The sequence below is a fragment of the Alosa pseudoharengus genome, unplaced genomic scaffold (assembly GCF_046254945.1).
Source record: "Alosa pseudoharengus isolate Yale_2024_CS ecotype anadromous, Long Island Sound unplaced genomic scaffold, YU_APseudo_1.1 YU_APseudo_1.1_scf_15, whole genome shotgun sequence".
Taxonomy (NCBI): domain Eukaryota; kingdom Metazoa; phylum Chordata; class Actinopteri; order Clupeiformes; family Clupeidae; genus Alosa; species Alosa pseudoharengus.
In genome coordinates, this window is record NW_027468620.1 from 15,878,363 (window position 1) to 15,892,333 (window position 13,971).

At 39.0% G+C, this 13,971-nt stretch overlaps 2 protein-coding genes and 1 pseudogene across 2 annotated transcripts; all 3 read right to left on the minus strand.

The window, feature by feature from the left end:
- Positions 1–518: 518 nt before the first annotated feature.
- LOC143124770 (toll-like receptor 4) lies at positions 519–4,379 on the minus strand (annotated as a pseudogene).
- Positions 4,380–8,452: 4,073 nt separating this feature from the next.
- LOC143124771 (toll-like receptor 4) lies at positions 8,453–9,672 on the minus strand. Its single transcript, XM_076286476.1, has one exon. The coding sequence runs from the start codon at positions 9,593–9,595 to the stop codon at positions 8,453–8,455; it is 1,143 nt and encodes a 380-aa protein (XP_076142591.1). The 5' UTR covers positions 9,596–9,672.
- A 195-nt stretch (positions 9,673–9,867) lies between these two features.
- On the minus strand, positions 9,868–13,939 carry LOC143124772 (toll-like receptor 4). Its single transcript, XM_076286478.1, has 4 exons — positions 13,860–13,939; positions 13,569–13,735; positions 10,115–10,664; positions 9,868–9,897 (listed from the first exon to the last, which is right to left on the minus strand). The coding sequence occupies exons 1-4, from the start codon at positions 13,932–13,934 to the stop codon at positions 9,868–9,870; spliced, it is 822 nt and encodes a 273-aa protein (XP_076142593.1). The 5' UTR covers positions 13,935–13,939.
- Between the last annotated feature and the right edge of the window lie 32 nt (positions 13,940–13,971).

Genomic DNA, 13,971 nt, shown 5'->3' on the forward strand with positions numbered 1-13,971 from the left:
TTCGTAGAACATCTCAACACTCTAAGAAAAAAAGATGATACTTCAAACAAATAAACCTTCAGTATGTTTGTTGCGTATGGAGTTGAGTATGAAGTTCTTTTACATCCTCTTCAAGGTTTAAGTTATTTGGAGTTTGTATTTGTGTCGTATGTTATGCTTCTGCAGTATGGTCAGGTCACGCTATTTCCTCAGCGTCTACAGCTACAGTATCAGGGGACATGCCACTGAAAGAGGGAACTCTACTCCATGCTATATGGCTGAGGAAACTGTTAACAGTGTGGATATGTATAAGCCTGGGCAGTAACAGAAATCAGTCAGTAGCAGGAATTTACATAGAGTCTTGCATTTTATATTGTACTGAATTATACTGTTCTATGTCTACATTTCAAAAGGACTGACCCATTACTAGTCTACCTCAACCTCTTTTCACGACAAATAAGGCATCAGTGTAAAATGTCCCTTTCAGTCTTGCAAATAATCATGGCAAAAACAAACAGTGAAAAAAAAGCATCATTTTAGATGGCAGGTGGTTTTTGCAGATTTATGGAAGTCTTTTGAATGAGGTATTAATCAGTTCAAAAAGAGATCAACACAATCACACCCTTAGATCCACACCTATCATCAACCTCTCTCTGAACTATGTAAGTTCTATAGTTCGGCAAGATTAATATGTCTAGCATGTGTAAAAGTTAGAACAAATTTCAGTTCCTAGCAATAATGGCTTTTCTGAGACGAGCCCAGAACCGGATATTGCTTAGAGCATTCCCCTTCCACTTGAGGTAGGTGTTCTTTTTCAGATACTTATGAAGTCCAAACAGTCTCTTTATTTTCTTATCTTCCACATCTTCCAGAATTATGATGATGATGCTGGCATTTCGCCCGAACACAAGCCAGGATTGTGCCAGTTCAAACTCAAACTGACACCAGGAGCTGTCTAGGAAGTGCTGAGACACCACCACAATGACTTTCCGGCTACCCATGATGCCTTCATCCACTATATTGGAGGTAATCGACTTTCCTGCTTGGAAATCTCGCTCATGCAGGCAAAGCTGAATTGGAGGATGTCCTTTCTCAAGGTTTTCCACAAGCTCATCCAACACCCAGGCTTCATCCTTGCTTGAGTAGATTACAAAGGCATCATAAGAGCATTCTTGTTGTCTAGACATTCTGTAGCCTCTTAGCAATATGAAGCAGTAATGTATATGGAACTGGTACTTATACAACAATGCAGAAAATAGGAGTACAATTACAGCCGCAAATAAGGATGCAATTATTATCACTCTGTTCGTGTGAACACAGTGTGTGGGGTCAAAGTTAATCACTCTGGAGTTTATGGGTGAGAATTTGCATGACATTAGTTGAGGATCTTTTAGAACTGACTGATGATTAATTATCCAGGAAATAAATTCAGTCTGAGTACAGGAGCATTCTATGGGATTGAAGGACAAATCAACTACTAAAAGATTTGCAGGGAGATTCTGAAGAACGTTTAAAGAGATGCTGGCTATGTGGTTATTGTCTACATGAATGGAGGTTAGTTTAGACAGACAGGGACAGGTGAGAAAGTCCACTGTGGTCAGTTTGTTTCCACTTAGGGTTAGGTGTCTCAAATTATGTAAATCTTGGAAAGAAGTGAAGGGTATGTCTTTAAGGCCACAATTTGAAATGTCCAGTACCTCCAAAGTTGAGAGATTTGAAAATAATTTGCCAAAAATGTCTTTTTCAATGCTGTTGCCAGCCATTTTCAGTTCTTTCAGACTGCACAGGCCATAAAAAATAGCATTACTGTCAAAGGTAAATTGTGTGTAGGAAAGGTCAAAAAATGTTAAATTCCTAATGTTGTGCATAATAACCCAATTATCTGCAACTTCAACTTCTGTTCCATGAAGATCCAATATTTCTAGAGATGAATAATTAAAAAGTCCCAAGCTTCTAATTGTTACCCTTGCATTTTCACTCAGATTTAGATACCGGAGTTTAGGAACACCAATAAATTCAGCATTACAGCAAGACATTATCAAATTATTATGACTCAGATCAATGTATTCTAGACTAGGCAAATCAGCAAAGCTTTTCAATATTGATAAATATTGATTGTCATTGATGACCAATTTCTTTAATTTGTGTTGATGAGACAGTAGAAGATTCGGTAGTGAGCCCATATGACCTTCAACCACAACAATCTCTTTGAGGTTTGGAAAATAAGAATGTTCCCAGGTATTTATTCCAACATATCTCAGAGAGATTTTTGTAGAATTAATCATGCAAAGGACGATGTGACTGCATAGTTAAAAAAAAAAGGATTGACAAAAATATATCTCTTGGAACTTTATGAAACAAAGGCTGGTCAGGGAATCTGAATTCATTTGGATCTTTCCCATTGCCAGGAAATGTCCTATTTTCAACTTCTTCACTTTCAATCCACTAAGACCTCCAAGAGCTTCTCTTGCAGTTGTGGATGAGATTGTGTCAAGTAGATTGATCTCTCCCAGATAAAGGCCATTAAATGCTCCAGTTTCTATGAAGGATATTGGGTTTCTGGACAATATTAAAGTTAAATTGCTACTCATCTGACGCAAAACAGAAGTGTCAACAGTTCTGATTGTAGATATGTTGTTTTTATGAAGGTCCAGTAATGTGAAGTCCTTGAAACTAACAGCATAAGATGGAAGGGCTAAAGAAAATAATCTGTTTGTTCCAACTTTTAATTCTTTTAGGCTTGTTAAACTCTGTAAATTCAGACTGTCTAAGGAGAGCAGACCAATGTCTACTAGAACAAGCTTGTGTATTTTTTCCAAAACATTAATGCTGTTTTTTCCAAAATATTTGAGTGGATTTCCAGTGAGGATCAAAACAGACAAATTCCTTACATTAAAGAAGGCCTCATTGTCAATGTTTTGGATGTGACATCTGTCCAAAAGAAAAGCAAAAATAATTTAAAACACCATTTTAAACCATGAAAACACATAATTGGGTTCACAGTGTGCATCATTTCTGAACATGGTCTGTCAATACAAAAGCACAGGACAGTGTCACATACTCTTGTCATTGTGCTTACAGTGTCAGTTTAGATAATCATAAGAAATAAAAAAAGAGAAAAACCCTCCTTTTACCTTGTGAGATCAAGATGTTGTAGAAATGGTAATCTCGGGAACATGTGTCTCTGCAGTGTTGTGAGGTAATTAAAACTGAAGTCCAAATGTTGTGTGGAGGGAGGGATACTGGTTGGTATGTAGCTCAGGTTTCTCCTGAAGCATGAGTATTGGAGACTGGGATGACCTGAAAACAAGAGTGAGTTTTTAAAGTCAATGCATATACAGTGAGACAGAATTAGGCACTATTTATACCATCTGAATAAGACATGTTACTATACCTCTAAGCAATCTCCCGGGTCTTTTATTATCTTGGCTGTACACAGAATAATGAAGTCCAACAGTGCAAACCGGTATACTGTCAAGGCGGCCATTACAAATGAACAGAGGGACACCTGACAAAAGCTTCATGTATCAGGGTTGTGTCTCTGCTATTGTTAAACAAACAGAAGGCAGGCTTTCATGAGAACTGATGAGGAACTACATGTAAACCACATGCCACCTCACGAGGGTCTCTCAAACAAAGGAACAAAAAAGTACCTTGAGTTTGATGGTTATTGAATGTTAACAATTTTTCAATATAATTTCGTCAGCCAATTTAGCTCCAACATTTTATCCGTTTTTTATTTTCTATTCTTTGTTGTGGATGGATGAAATCTGTCCATATCAAATATAGTTTTATGATTGGTTATGTTCCATTATCAGTTCATCCCTGCTTACATTGGGGAAATGGAGCATAATGTTAAATGGACCATATTGGGCTCTAATTTAACAATCGGAAAAACTGGTCAGCGACGCAGTGTTAAAGTCCACATTCGCTAATTAAACAGCATAATTTTGTGATCAAAAGTTGGGCGCATTGTTCAAAAGGGGTGTTCTGATGTTTCTTAATCATTCATGGATTTGTTTGGCTAGCCTATAAATCCAGACCAATCCAAATCTAGAAAGATTTAGGGTCTGACTATGAAAAGTGCCCAATTCGAGGGGCGGCACCAAGCATGCATTTAAAAATATCACTGCACGCAACTGGATAACACTACGACCAGTGTTTACTGACTTATTCTATGGCGTGAGTTAGCTGTCTTAATTTTGTGAGTGCATAAATAATGAAATTGAGCGCAGATTCAGGAATCCAGAGCGTAAATACAGGAACTGAGGGGTGAAAAATAATCTTGTGGTGAATAAAACTGTTATCACAACTGTAACAATCATGATTGAGAGCACAGAAATGACGTTTGCATTGGGCCGCTCACCGCTTACCTTCCCTTACCTTAGCTTACGCCCCATGTTGCCACCATATTACCACAATAAAATATCCAAATACTCTTATGGTCTAGGTTGGTTAGGTTGGTCCGTCCCGTTGATGTGGACTGAACCATAACCCTAAAAACCCTAACCAACCACTATCGACCTAAGCATGGTCCGTCACAAACACAAAACAAATGAGCCAGTTAGCTTACCTTACAGTAGCTTGCACCCCAGGAAGGGTAACTTCTCCTTACCCACAACCATTCGCTTGCTCGTTCTGCTGCCAAGGACATGTTACTAACCACCTGCCTTAGACTTTGTCCACAAATGCCCAATTAAGACAGCAAGCCAATAGCAGGTCTGGCCACAAACCCTTGTGCGCCAATTTCAATAGGCCTTAATCGTGCACTCCAACCTCGCTTGGCTGCCTCCTCTGCTATTTCGGTGTATTTCGCTCTCTTCAGCTCATTGGCCTTTTCCACTCTGTCTTCCCAAGGAACAGTAAGTTCAATGAAGTAAACTACCTTCTCTGAATCCGACCACATAAGTAAGTCTGACAGAGGAATTTAAGTACGCTAAGGCTAGATTGGAAATTACTCTTACTCAGTCAGTCCAAGGACCCAGTGGTGAGGAGAGTTGCACCCACAGTTAATGCAGGGAGGAAGTGGAACCCAGAACCGGCAGTTAAGCAAGCTCAATCCGCATTGAGGCATAGGGATATAATGGGCCATGTGCAGCATGGGCACGGGGGTCTAGGGGTGGACGTTAGTAAACCCTTGTGGAGCAAGGCTTCTGCAGGAGAAAAGAGGAAAATGGTAGTGGAGGAAATACATAGACAGGAGGAGATAATGTGATGGTTTGCTGAGGAAGATATACATGGAACTTGAAGATACTTGTCTATGATGCATCCTAAACACCGGGCTGGGACATTTCTGCTTGCTAGGTTTTTCTGCTGTTGACTCGCTCAGAGTCCTTGGTGGCCCTGTCAGTGCTTTGCAAAATGTTGCATTAGGACCACAAAAAGTCTACAAGAAAAAAATGTAAGCATCTGAGATAACATTCATTCCCAAACACCCACTACTACACCCTAGTTTCGGTCTTCAATTTCTTGCATTTCAAGAAAGGTGTTTCAAGTAAGGAAGAGCATGGTTTAGGCTATAAAGGCTAAAAGTAAAGTAAAGTAACTGATCATACTTGTAAAATGTTTTGCTTGGATAAAGGGAGAGTCATTAACCATAAACTGCTCACAATGTAGGTTAATTTGTGGCAATGTGGTTATCACAGAACAAAGACCTATTTTATTCTTACTATTCTTTCTATTCTATACACTTTTATTTCTTAAAACAAATAAATTACTGTATATGAAGAGTTTCATTAGGAAACTCGATGTTATGGGAGAACATTTTTACATTGGCCGATATATCGGTTATCAGTTTTTGAAAAACTCAAATATCGAAATCGGTATCAGCCTTCAAAATCCCATATCGGTTAGGCTCTATAGGAGATGAAGACAAATTGACATACACACACACACACACACACGGATGCACATACACATCCACACACACAAACACACACGCATGCACACACAAACACACACATCCACACATACAAACACACACACACAGGCACGCACACACTCACACACATACAAGTTGCAAGAGTAGGGGATGGAGTAGGAGATGGAGACAAATTGACAAGTAATTTATTTTCTCCGAGAGGATGTACAGGACTGAGCGGCGGTCATATTTTGTACCACTATGCGGTACATCTAGTTTATTAACTCATTCAAATTAACTTTATACTTAGGGGAACATTTTGCAAACAGTACCAGCCTGCACATAACATGTTTTGTAAACTATCAGAAAACAGAACATAAGTCAGACGGCATAAGCTATTTTGAGAACTCTTTTCCATTTAGATGCTTTTCCGCTGTGACATTAATACTTACAACTGTATAACTTCCTTTAGGATGTGTTTCATTTCAAGCAAAGATATGTGAGAGGTTTACACATGACGTCAATCTTCCTTAATGTCAAACTTCCTTTCGTGCAGTGGGCCAAACCACATACAGAATAACATGTGTCTAAAGTTGCAACAAGGTACTGTTTGTTGGGAGCTGTCTGATGCTGTAATCCACTCTCTGTTTTTGATGGTGAATAGGCTTGGTTGTTGATTGGTCGTTCTGGGAAATCCCCTACCTATAGCACTAGAAATTTAACACCTCTCCTGTGTATATGAAATAAAATAGATCTTTTCATCCATGTTAATTCATTAGATTTATTTAATTATATATTTTTGTGGTGTTGCACCATGACCTTCAGCAGAGCTCCATCTCAGGAGGTTCACAGTAATGAGGCGAGTTAGCACTGACTCACTCAGTGGGATCTGTGGTCTAGACACAAACCATTTAGCCTGGCTCCGCCCTCCTATGTACTTCCACTCAATTTGCATTTCCCTTCAGTACGTCGTCTGGGTCTGCGGTATATTTGCGGGTTTTCTCCTGCAAAAATCTGCAGATCCAATCAGTTAACAGAGGGAGTGGCTGAGAATGGTGACGTTGAGGTTGTGCGCTAGTTTGAGCCAGACATACATCACGACCAAACGTTAGCGATTGGTTATGGCAGATCCAATAGTTTTAAACTTCAACAGAGTACTTGCCTTCAAGGAAGTTAACACTTGGCAATGGAAAGTGGCCAGACTCTCTGTACATTATGAAATGTACGAGAGTCTGGTAGGACCAGGCTACAAACCATTGACTTTGCTGCGAAACCCAATTAATTTGCAAATATAGGCGCAAGTGGAAATGGCGGGCCAGATGCACCTGCGTACCGCGACCCGTGACATTTCGGAGTCCAACAATACACCGACATGTGGTGCGTTTGTCAAACGCAAATGTCTGATGTATGTGCTATTTGTTTTTGCATGTTTTATACATTGGAAGCACTTACTCACCTTTTGTTGGGTTTGACGTTTTACACTGATGGTAGTCAATAGGTGGCGCTACACCACAAATATGTAGGGTACAATGATATGCTTCCAAGTAATTCATTTACATGTATATATTTTGTGATATGCAGTGCAATGCAGATAACAGTTGACATGCACCTAAAATGAATTAATCTAATGAATCTGATATCAATATCCAAAATAAATAATAATAATAAAAAAACTTCTATTGCCAGTTGGTTTATTATTTAGGCATGTAAATATCATAATAATAATATCCAGTATTTTTGAAAGTTTCCAACCAATTAACCAAGGTGTTGTCAATGTCTGGCACATATCCTGTTTGGTCAGCTGGTGGCGCTAGACCAGGTTGGTAGTTGGGACATGTGGATATCATCAGCACTCAGCACACAGTGAAGACACAGTGAGGTGAAGCATACACTAACCCAGAGCAGTGAGCTGCTTGCTACAGCGGCACTCGGGGAGCAGTGAGGGGTTAGGTGCATTTACAGAATTGTGTTAAATGAAGAAGTGACGCCAGACAGTGGTAAATATACCCCTGTCCCAACTTTTTTTGAAACATGTTGCTACCATCAAATTTAAAATGAACATCCATGATAATTTTCCTAATTTTTTATGTTGTCTACGTCCTGTTAGCAGTTAAATATGGGTTTTCGAGATTTATAGATTTGCAAATGCAAATTTTTATTTTTATGTTTTTGCATTTTACACAATGTCCCAACTTTTTCTGATTTGGGGTTGTACTTGTACTCTGCCCAATGACAATGAAGTTGAATCTAATCTAATCTAATCTAATCATAGAGTGTTTTATACTGTATGCACTTTTTCAAAAGGACTGAGTCTTTACTATCCTACCCCAACCTCTCCCCATCACAAATAAGGCATCAGGGTAACATTTTCATTTCAGTCTTAAAAATAATCATGGCAAAAAAACAAACAGTGAAAACATGCATCATTTTAGATAAGAGGTGGCTTTAGATGTATGGAAGTCTCTTGAATGAGTTATCAATGAAAATCAAAAAGAGATCAAAACAAACAAACACACCCTTAGATCAACAAGTCTCAACCTGTCTAATCTATGTAAGTTAGTTTGGCAAGATTACTATGACTCAAGCATTTGTAAGTCAAAGTTAGTACAAATTTCAGTTCTTAGCAATAATGGCTTTTCTGAGACGTGCCCAGAACCGCGTATTGCTTAGTGCATTCGCCTTCCACTTGAGGTAGGTGTTCTTTTTCAGATACTTATAAAGTCCAAACAGTCTCTTTATTTTCTTATCTTCCACATCTTCCAGAATGATGATGATGATGCTGGCATTTCGCCTCAACACAAGCCAGGATTGTGCCAGTTCAAACTCAAACTGACACCAGGAGCTGTCTAGGAAATGCTGAGACACCACCACAATGACTTTCCGGCTACCCATGATGCCTTCATCCACTATATTGGAGGTAATCGACTTTCCTGCTTGGAAATCTCGCTCATGCAGGCAAAGCTGAACTGGAGGATGTCCTTTCTCAAGGTTTTCCACAAGCTCATCCAACACCCAGGTTTCATCGTTGCGAGAGTAGATCACAAAGGCATCATAAGAGCATTCTTGTTCTCTAGACATTCTGTAGCCTCTTAGCAATATGAAGCAGTAATGTATATAGAACTGGTACTTATACAACAATGCAGACAATAGGAATACAGTTACAGCTGCTAATATGGACACAGTTATTATCACTCTGTTTCTGTGAACACAGTGTGTGGGGTCAAAGTTAATCACTCTGGAGTTCATGGATGAGGATTTGCACGACATTAGTTGAGGATCTTTTAGAACTGACTGATGATTAATAATCCAGGAAATAAATTCAGTCTGAGTACAGGAACATTCTATGGGATTGAAGGACAAATCAAATACCGAAAGATCCGCAGGGATATTCTGAAGAACACTTGGAGAGATGCCAGCTATGTGGTTATTATCTGCATGCAAAAACTTTAGTTTCGATAAACTAGGACCTGTGAGAAAGTCCATTGTGATCAATTTGTTCCCACTAAAAATCAAATGTTTTAAATGATGTAGATCATGGAAAGAATTTAAGGGTATGTTTTCAATGGCACAATTTGAAAGGTCCAGGACCTCCAAAGTTGTGAGATTTAAAAATAATTGGCTAAAGATGCCTTTTGCAAAGCTGTTGCCAGCCATTTTCAATTCTTTCAGACTGCTTAAGCCATGAAAAAGTTTGGTATTAAATGTAATTTGTGAATAGGATAGGTCCATATATTTCAAATACCTAAGATTTTCCATAGTATCACTGCAGTCATTTTCAAATATTACTTTTGTGTTATGGATATCCAATACTTCAAGAGTTGGATGATTTAAAAGTCCAAATATTCTAATTGTTACTGCTGAATTCACACTCAGGTTTAGATACCGGAGATTAGGAGTGCCAACAAATTCTAAATCACAACAATCTATGGTCAGTACATTCCTACTTAGATCAAGGTACTCAAGACTGGGTAAATCAACTAATTTTTGAAATAATAAAAGGCGATAATTGTTATTGATGACTAGTCTTCTTAAGCTGTGTTGGTGAGAGAGTTGGAGTCCTGGTAGGGTGAACATTTTTCCATTGGCCACAATCATTTCTTTGAGGTTTTGAAAATGAAAATGTTCCCAAGTTTCTAATACAACTCGACTCAGATAGATTTTTGAACAATTAGCCATGCAACGAAGAATGTGACTTGGTAGGTGAGAAGGATTAGATTGATGTAAATATATCTCTTGAAAGTATATGACACAAATGTAATCTAGAGGTAGGCCTACTGTTTCTTTCCAGGTGCTTTCCTCGAAATTTCCAATTTTCAATCTTATCACGTTTAAACCACTGAGACCTCCAGTAATATCTCTAACAACTGTGGACGAGATGAAGGTGTCAAAGAGATTGATCTCTTTAAGATAAAGGCCTGCAAATGCTCCTGTTTCTATGAAGGATATAGGGTTTCTGGACAATATCAAAGTTACATTGCTACCCATCTGACGCAAAACAGAGGTGTCATCAGCTCTGATAACAGATATGTTGTTTCCATGAAGGTCCAGTAAAGTGAAACCTTTGAAAGTGACACTATACGTTGGAAGGGCCACACATAATATTCTGTTTGTTCCAAGTTTCAACTCCTTTAGGCTTGTTAAATTCTGTAAATTCAGACTATCCAGTGAAAGCAGACCGATTTCTACTAGAACAAGCTTGTGAATTTTTTCCAAAACATTAATGCTGCTTCTTCCAAAATATTTGAGTGGATTTCCAGTGAGAACCAAAACAGACAAATTCCTTACATTAAAGAAGGCCTCATTGTCAATGTTTTGTATGTGACATCTGTCCAAAAGAAAAGCAGAAAACAATAATTTAAACCACCATTTTAAACCATGAAAACACATAATTGGGTTCACAGTGTGCATAAATCCGCATTGTCAATGTGTATATTTCTGCATCAGTATAATTCTGCCTAAGGAATTAAAGGTGCCCTGCCACACAAAACATTTTTTTTATCATGTTAGGTGTTATGTGTTTGTGCTATGTCGTGAATGTGAAAACAAACAGCTACCTTCTCTGTCAGCTCTAGCCACTGAAAAGAAATAAGCAGAGAAATTAGGCCAATTGCAAAAGCTCTTCAGATTGACGTGGAATTGATGAGTTCATTACTATTCATGAGTTCGCCCAGTTGAGACCGTGCCCACAAAATTCGTTCAGCTCTATGACAGTTTTAGTAGGCCTATGCAAGGATGGCTGAATGCCAACGGACTTGTGCGCTATGCACGAATAGAACTTCAACAATGCATTTTGCCCAAGAACCCAGACTTGAGGATCAAAAGGCTTCAGTTTATTTTTTGGAACAATGCTACAGGCTTCGCAAAAAGGTTGCTGTTGAAGCCTGGAGCAGTAGGCTACCATCGCAGTAGTCTACGACCAGTGCCCGTAAGTAAAACGTTATTGTCAACTCAAGGAAGTGCTATATTATACAGGTTTAATGAACTCGCTAGCGTAACAGGTTTTATTTATGCACATTTAGACAATGCTAGCACTCGCTAGCCAAGCAAAGTTCATGCCATGAAGCTAAAATTAGTTGATAACAGCTACCATCGCTGCAGTCTACGACCAGTGCAGTCTGTAACTAAAACTGTCAGCGCTAGAAAGTCTAATGTTATACATGTTTAATGCACTCGCTAGCCTAGCAGGTTTTATTTATGCACATTTAGACAATGCTAGCACTCGCTAGCCAAGCTAAGTTCATGCCATGAAGTTAAAATTAGTTGTCATGTAATGGACGAAACCTACTAGCTGTTAGCCAATCAGAGTCAAGCAGAGTCAAGCAGAATATTAATGAGAACTGGCGCAAATTAAGCTGAGTCTTCGTGCAGGCTTTAAATAGAGCATCACCGTCCCGCCCACAGGAGTTTCCGGAAGTAAGAATTCAATGCAATTTCTCCATTGACAATTTGGGTATAAGCCATAAAAACTTAACTGCACATGGTAGACTCAAAACCAGCTACGGCTGTACTAAGCGATTGTGTATGCTCATATAGACGCCAAAAGTTCACGGGGCACTAACCTCGTTTTGAGATAAATGTCTTTTATTCGCGATGTCTTGGATAAGTACTTCATTACCCACAATCCTGAACAATCCCACAATCCCACAGTGATGCCTCTGATTGGTGGAAAGGCCGTTCAGTCATAGTTTGAAACCTGAATCAGCGAAAATTATTGACAAGATGGCGGAGTCTTTTACTGCCTATGGCGAAAATCTTAGTGTGAATAAAAACTTTCTAGACGAACATTGGTACTTGTATCAACAAGGATTGTGGTTTATATATCACACGAACTTAGTCAGGGCCAATACACCATCAAATAGAACACTGTAAATGCTAGTTTGAACACTTAACTTTTCAGGTAGGCTAGCTAATCATTAGCCTTTCAGACATTAGAATGTCATTATAATGCTGCTAACATTAGCCTACATGCTGCAACACAGGTATGAAATATATTATGTTTTAGTGACCTTGTTGTTTCTATGAACATGAATTGTTGTTTATATGAAACATCAACTTAGACGAGGCATAAAAAGCCCTGTATATCCCCATTAAGAACTTAAACTTTTGAACTAGCTAGCTAGCTGATAGCAAAGCTGGATGCTACCACCAGGTAGACACTGCAGTAAAATGGTTAGCAAACCGTCCATGCTCCCGGCCCGTGAATATTTCAGTTTCAAGGACGAAATCAAGAGTGTCCAAAGGGGTTAAAACCACTTTAAATCGGGTCACATTATTGACTGTTGTGTGTCGAGGGTCAGCTTGTGGGTTTTGTATGGGCCAGCATGAGGAACAAGACCTATCAAACCTACGAAGTTGTGTGGTGAGTTTTGCAGGGAGGTTGGTAATGCTAGTTAACATTAGCTAGGCTACTGTAGCCTTCATACTGTACGAGCTATATCAATCATTAACCTAGAAATACTTCTTCGTACATTTAATTAACATTTTGTGTAATAATTCAAGTTAATAAACTGAATATGGTGGTCCAAGAGCAGACCATGCACCGGTCCATGCATCAGGATGGCAGTCAGATACGAAGCACTGCACAATGTTGCTAACGTTAACGTTAACCGCTTTCACACACACGATATAAAATACACGATGGTAAATATAACATTCAATACCAAAACACTATTATTGACACGATTACTCCTGAAATAACTGCTATTAACTATATAACAATCATTGTTTGGAGGAGAGGGTTCGCTGCTGTCGCTGGTTGGAAATGAATGGTTTCGCGCTGGTTCGTGCTGCTTATATATTTTTCAGTGAGGCCCGGTGGTTTATGGGATGAGTAGTTCCTTCGCTCGGAAATTAAAATATGTACACAGTCTTGTACCTTTGACTTTTTTTGGACTTTCTATTTGTTTTTTCACTCGAAATGATATGTTGTATGCTTATGAGTTACGCCGTAGCTGATTAGCCTAAGACATGCTCTAAAACTCTTTAGATACGGATTTTTCCAAAACGTCAATGGGAGAAATGAATGGGAAATTTACTTCCGGAAACTAAGCTCTCTCGGAGGAGGGGCGGGACTGTGATGCTCTATACCACGCTAGAATGGCTTGAAACAAGGTAACTTGTTTTCAACAAAGAATGTTACAGAGTCCATGGTAGAACTTCAGACATTACCACAAAGTAATGAAATATGTGTGGCAGGGCATCTTTAAGTAAAACAAAGCTCTTCTTTTACCTTGTGAGATCAAGATGTTGTAAAAATGGCAATCTCGGGAACATGTGTCTCTGCAGTGTTGTGAGGTAATTAAAACTGAAGTCCAAATGTTGTGTGGAGGGAGGGATACTGGTTGGTATGTAGCTCAGGTTTCTCCTGAAGCATGAGTATTGGAGACTGGGGATGACCTGAAAACAAGAGAGAGTTTTTAAAGTTTATGTATAAACATTGAGACAGAATTAGGCACTATTTATTCCATCTGAACGAGACATGATACTATACCTCTAAGCAATCTCCCGGGTCTTTTATTACCTTGGCTCCACATAGACTAGTAAGAATCATCCACAAGACTGACAGTGTAAACCGGTATACTGTCAAGGCAGCCATTTGCAAATAAGCAGAGGGACACCTGACAAAAGCTTCA

Bases quoted from the DNA above. Each gene is read 5' to 3' on its own strand.
- LOC143124771 (XM_076286476.1), bottom strand. From the start codon at position 9,595: ATGGAAAATCTTAGGTATTTGAAATATATGGACCTATCCTATTCACAA.
- LOC143124772 (XM_076286478.1), bottom strand. From the start codon at position 13,934: ATGGCTGCCTTGACAGTATACCGGTTTACACTGTCAGTCTTGTGGATG. The intron at 10,665-13,568 runs GTAAAAGAAGAG...TCTTTTGGACAG, and splicing joins CAACATCTTGATCTCACAAG to ATGTCACATACAAAACATTG. The intron at 9,898-10,114 runs GTAGGCCTACCT...TCACCCTACCAG, and splicing joins AAAGCACCTGGAAAGAAACA to GACTCCAACTCTCTCACCAA.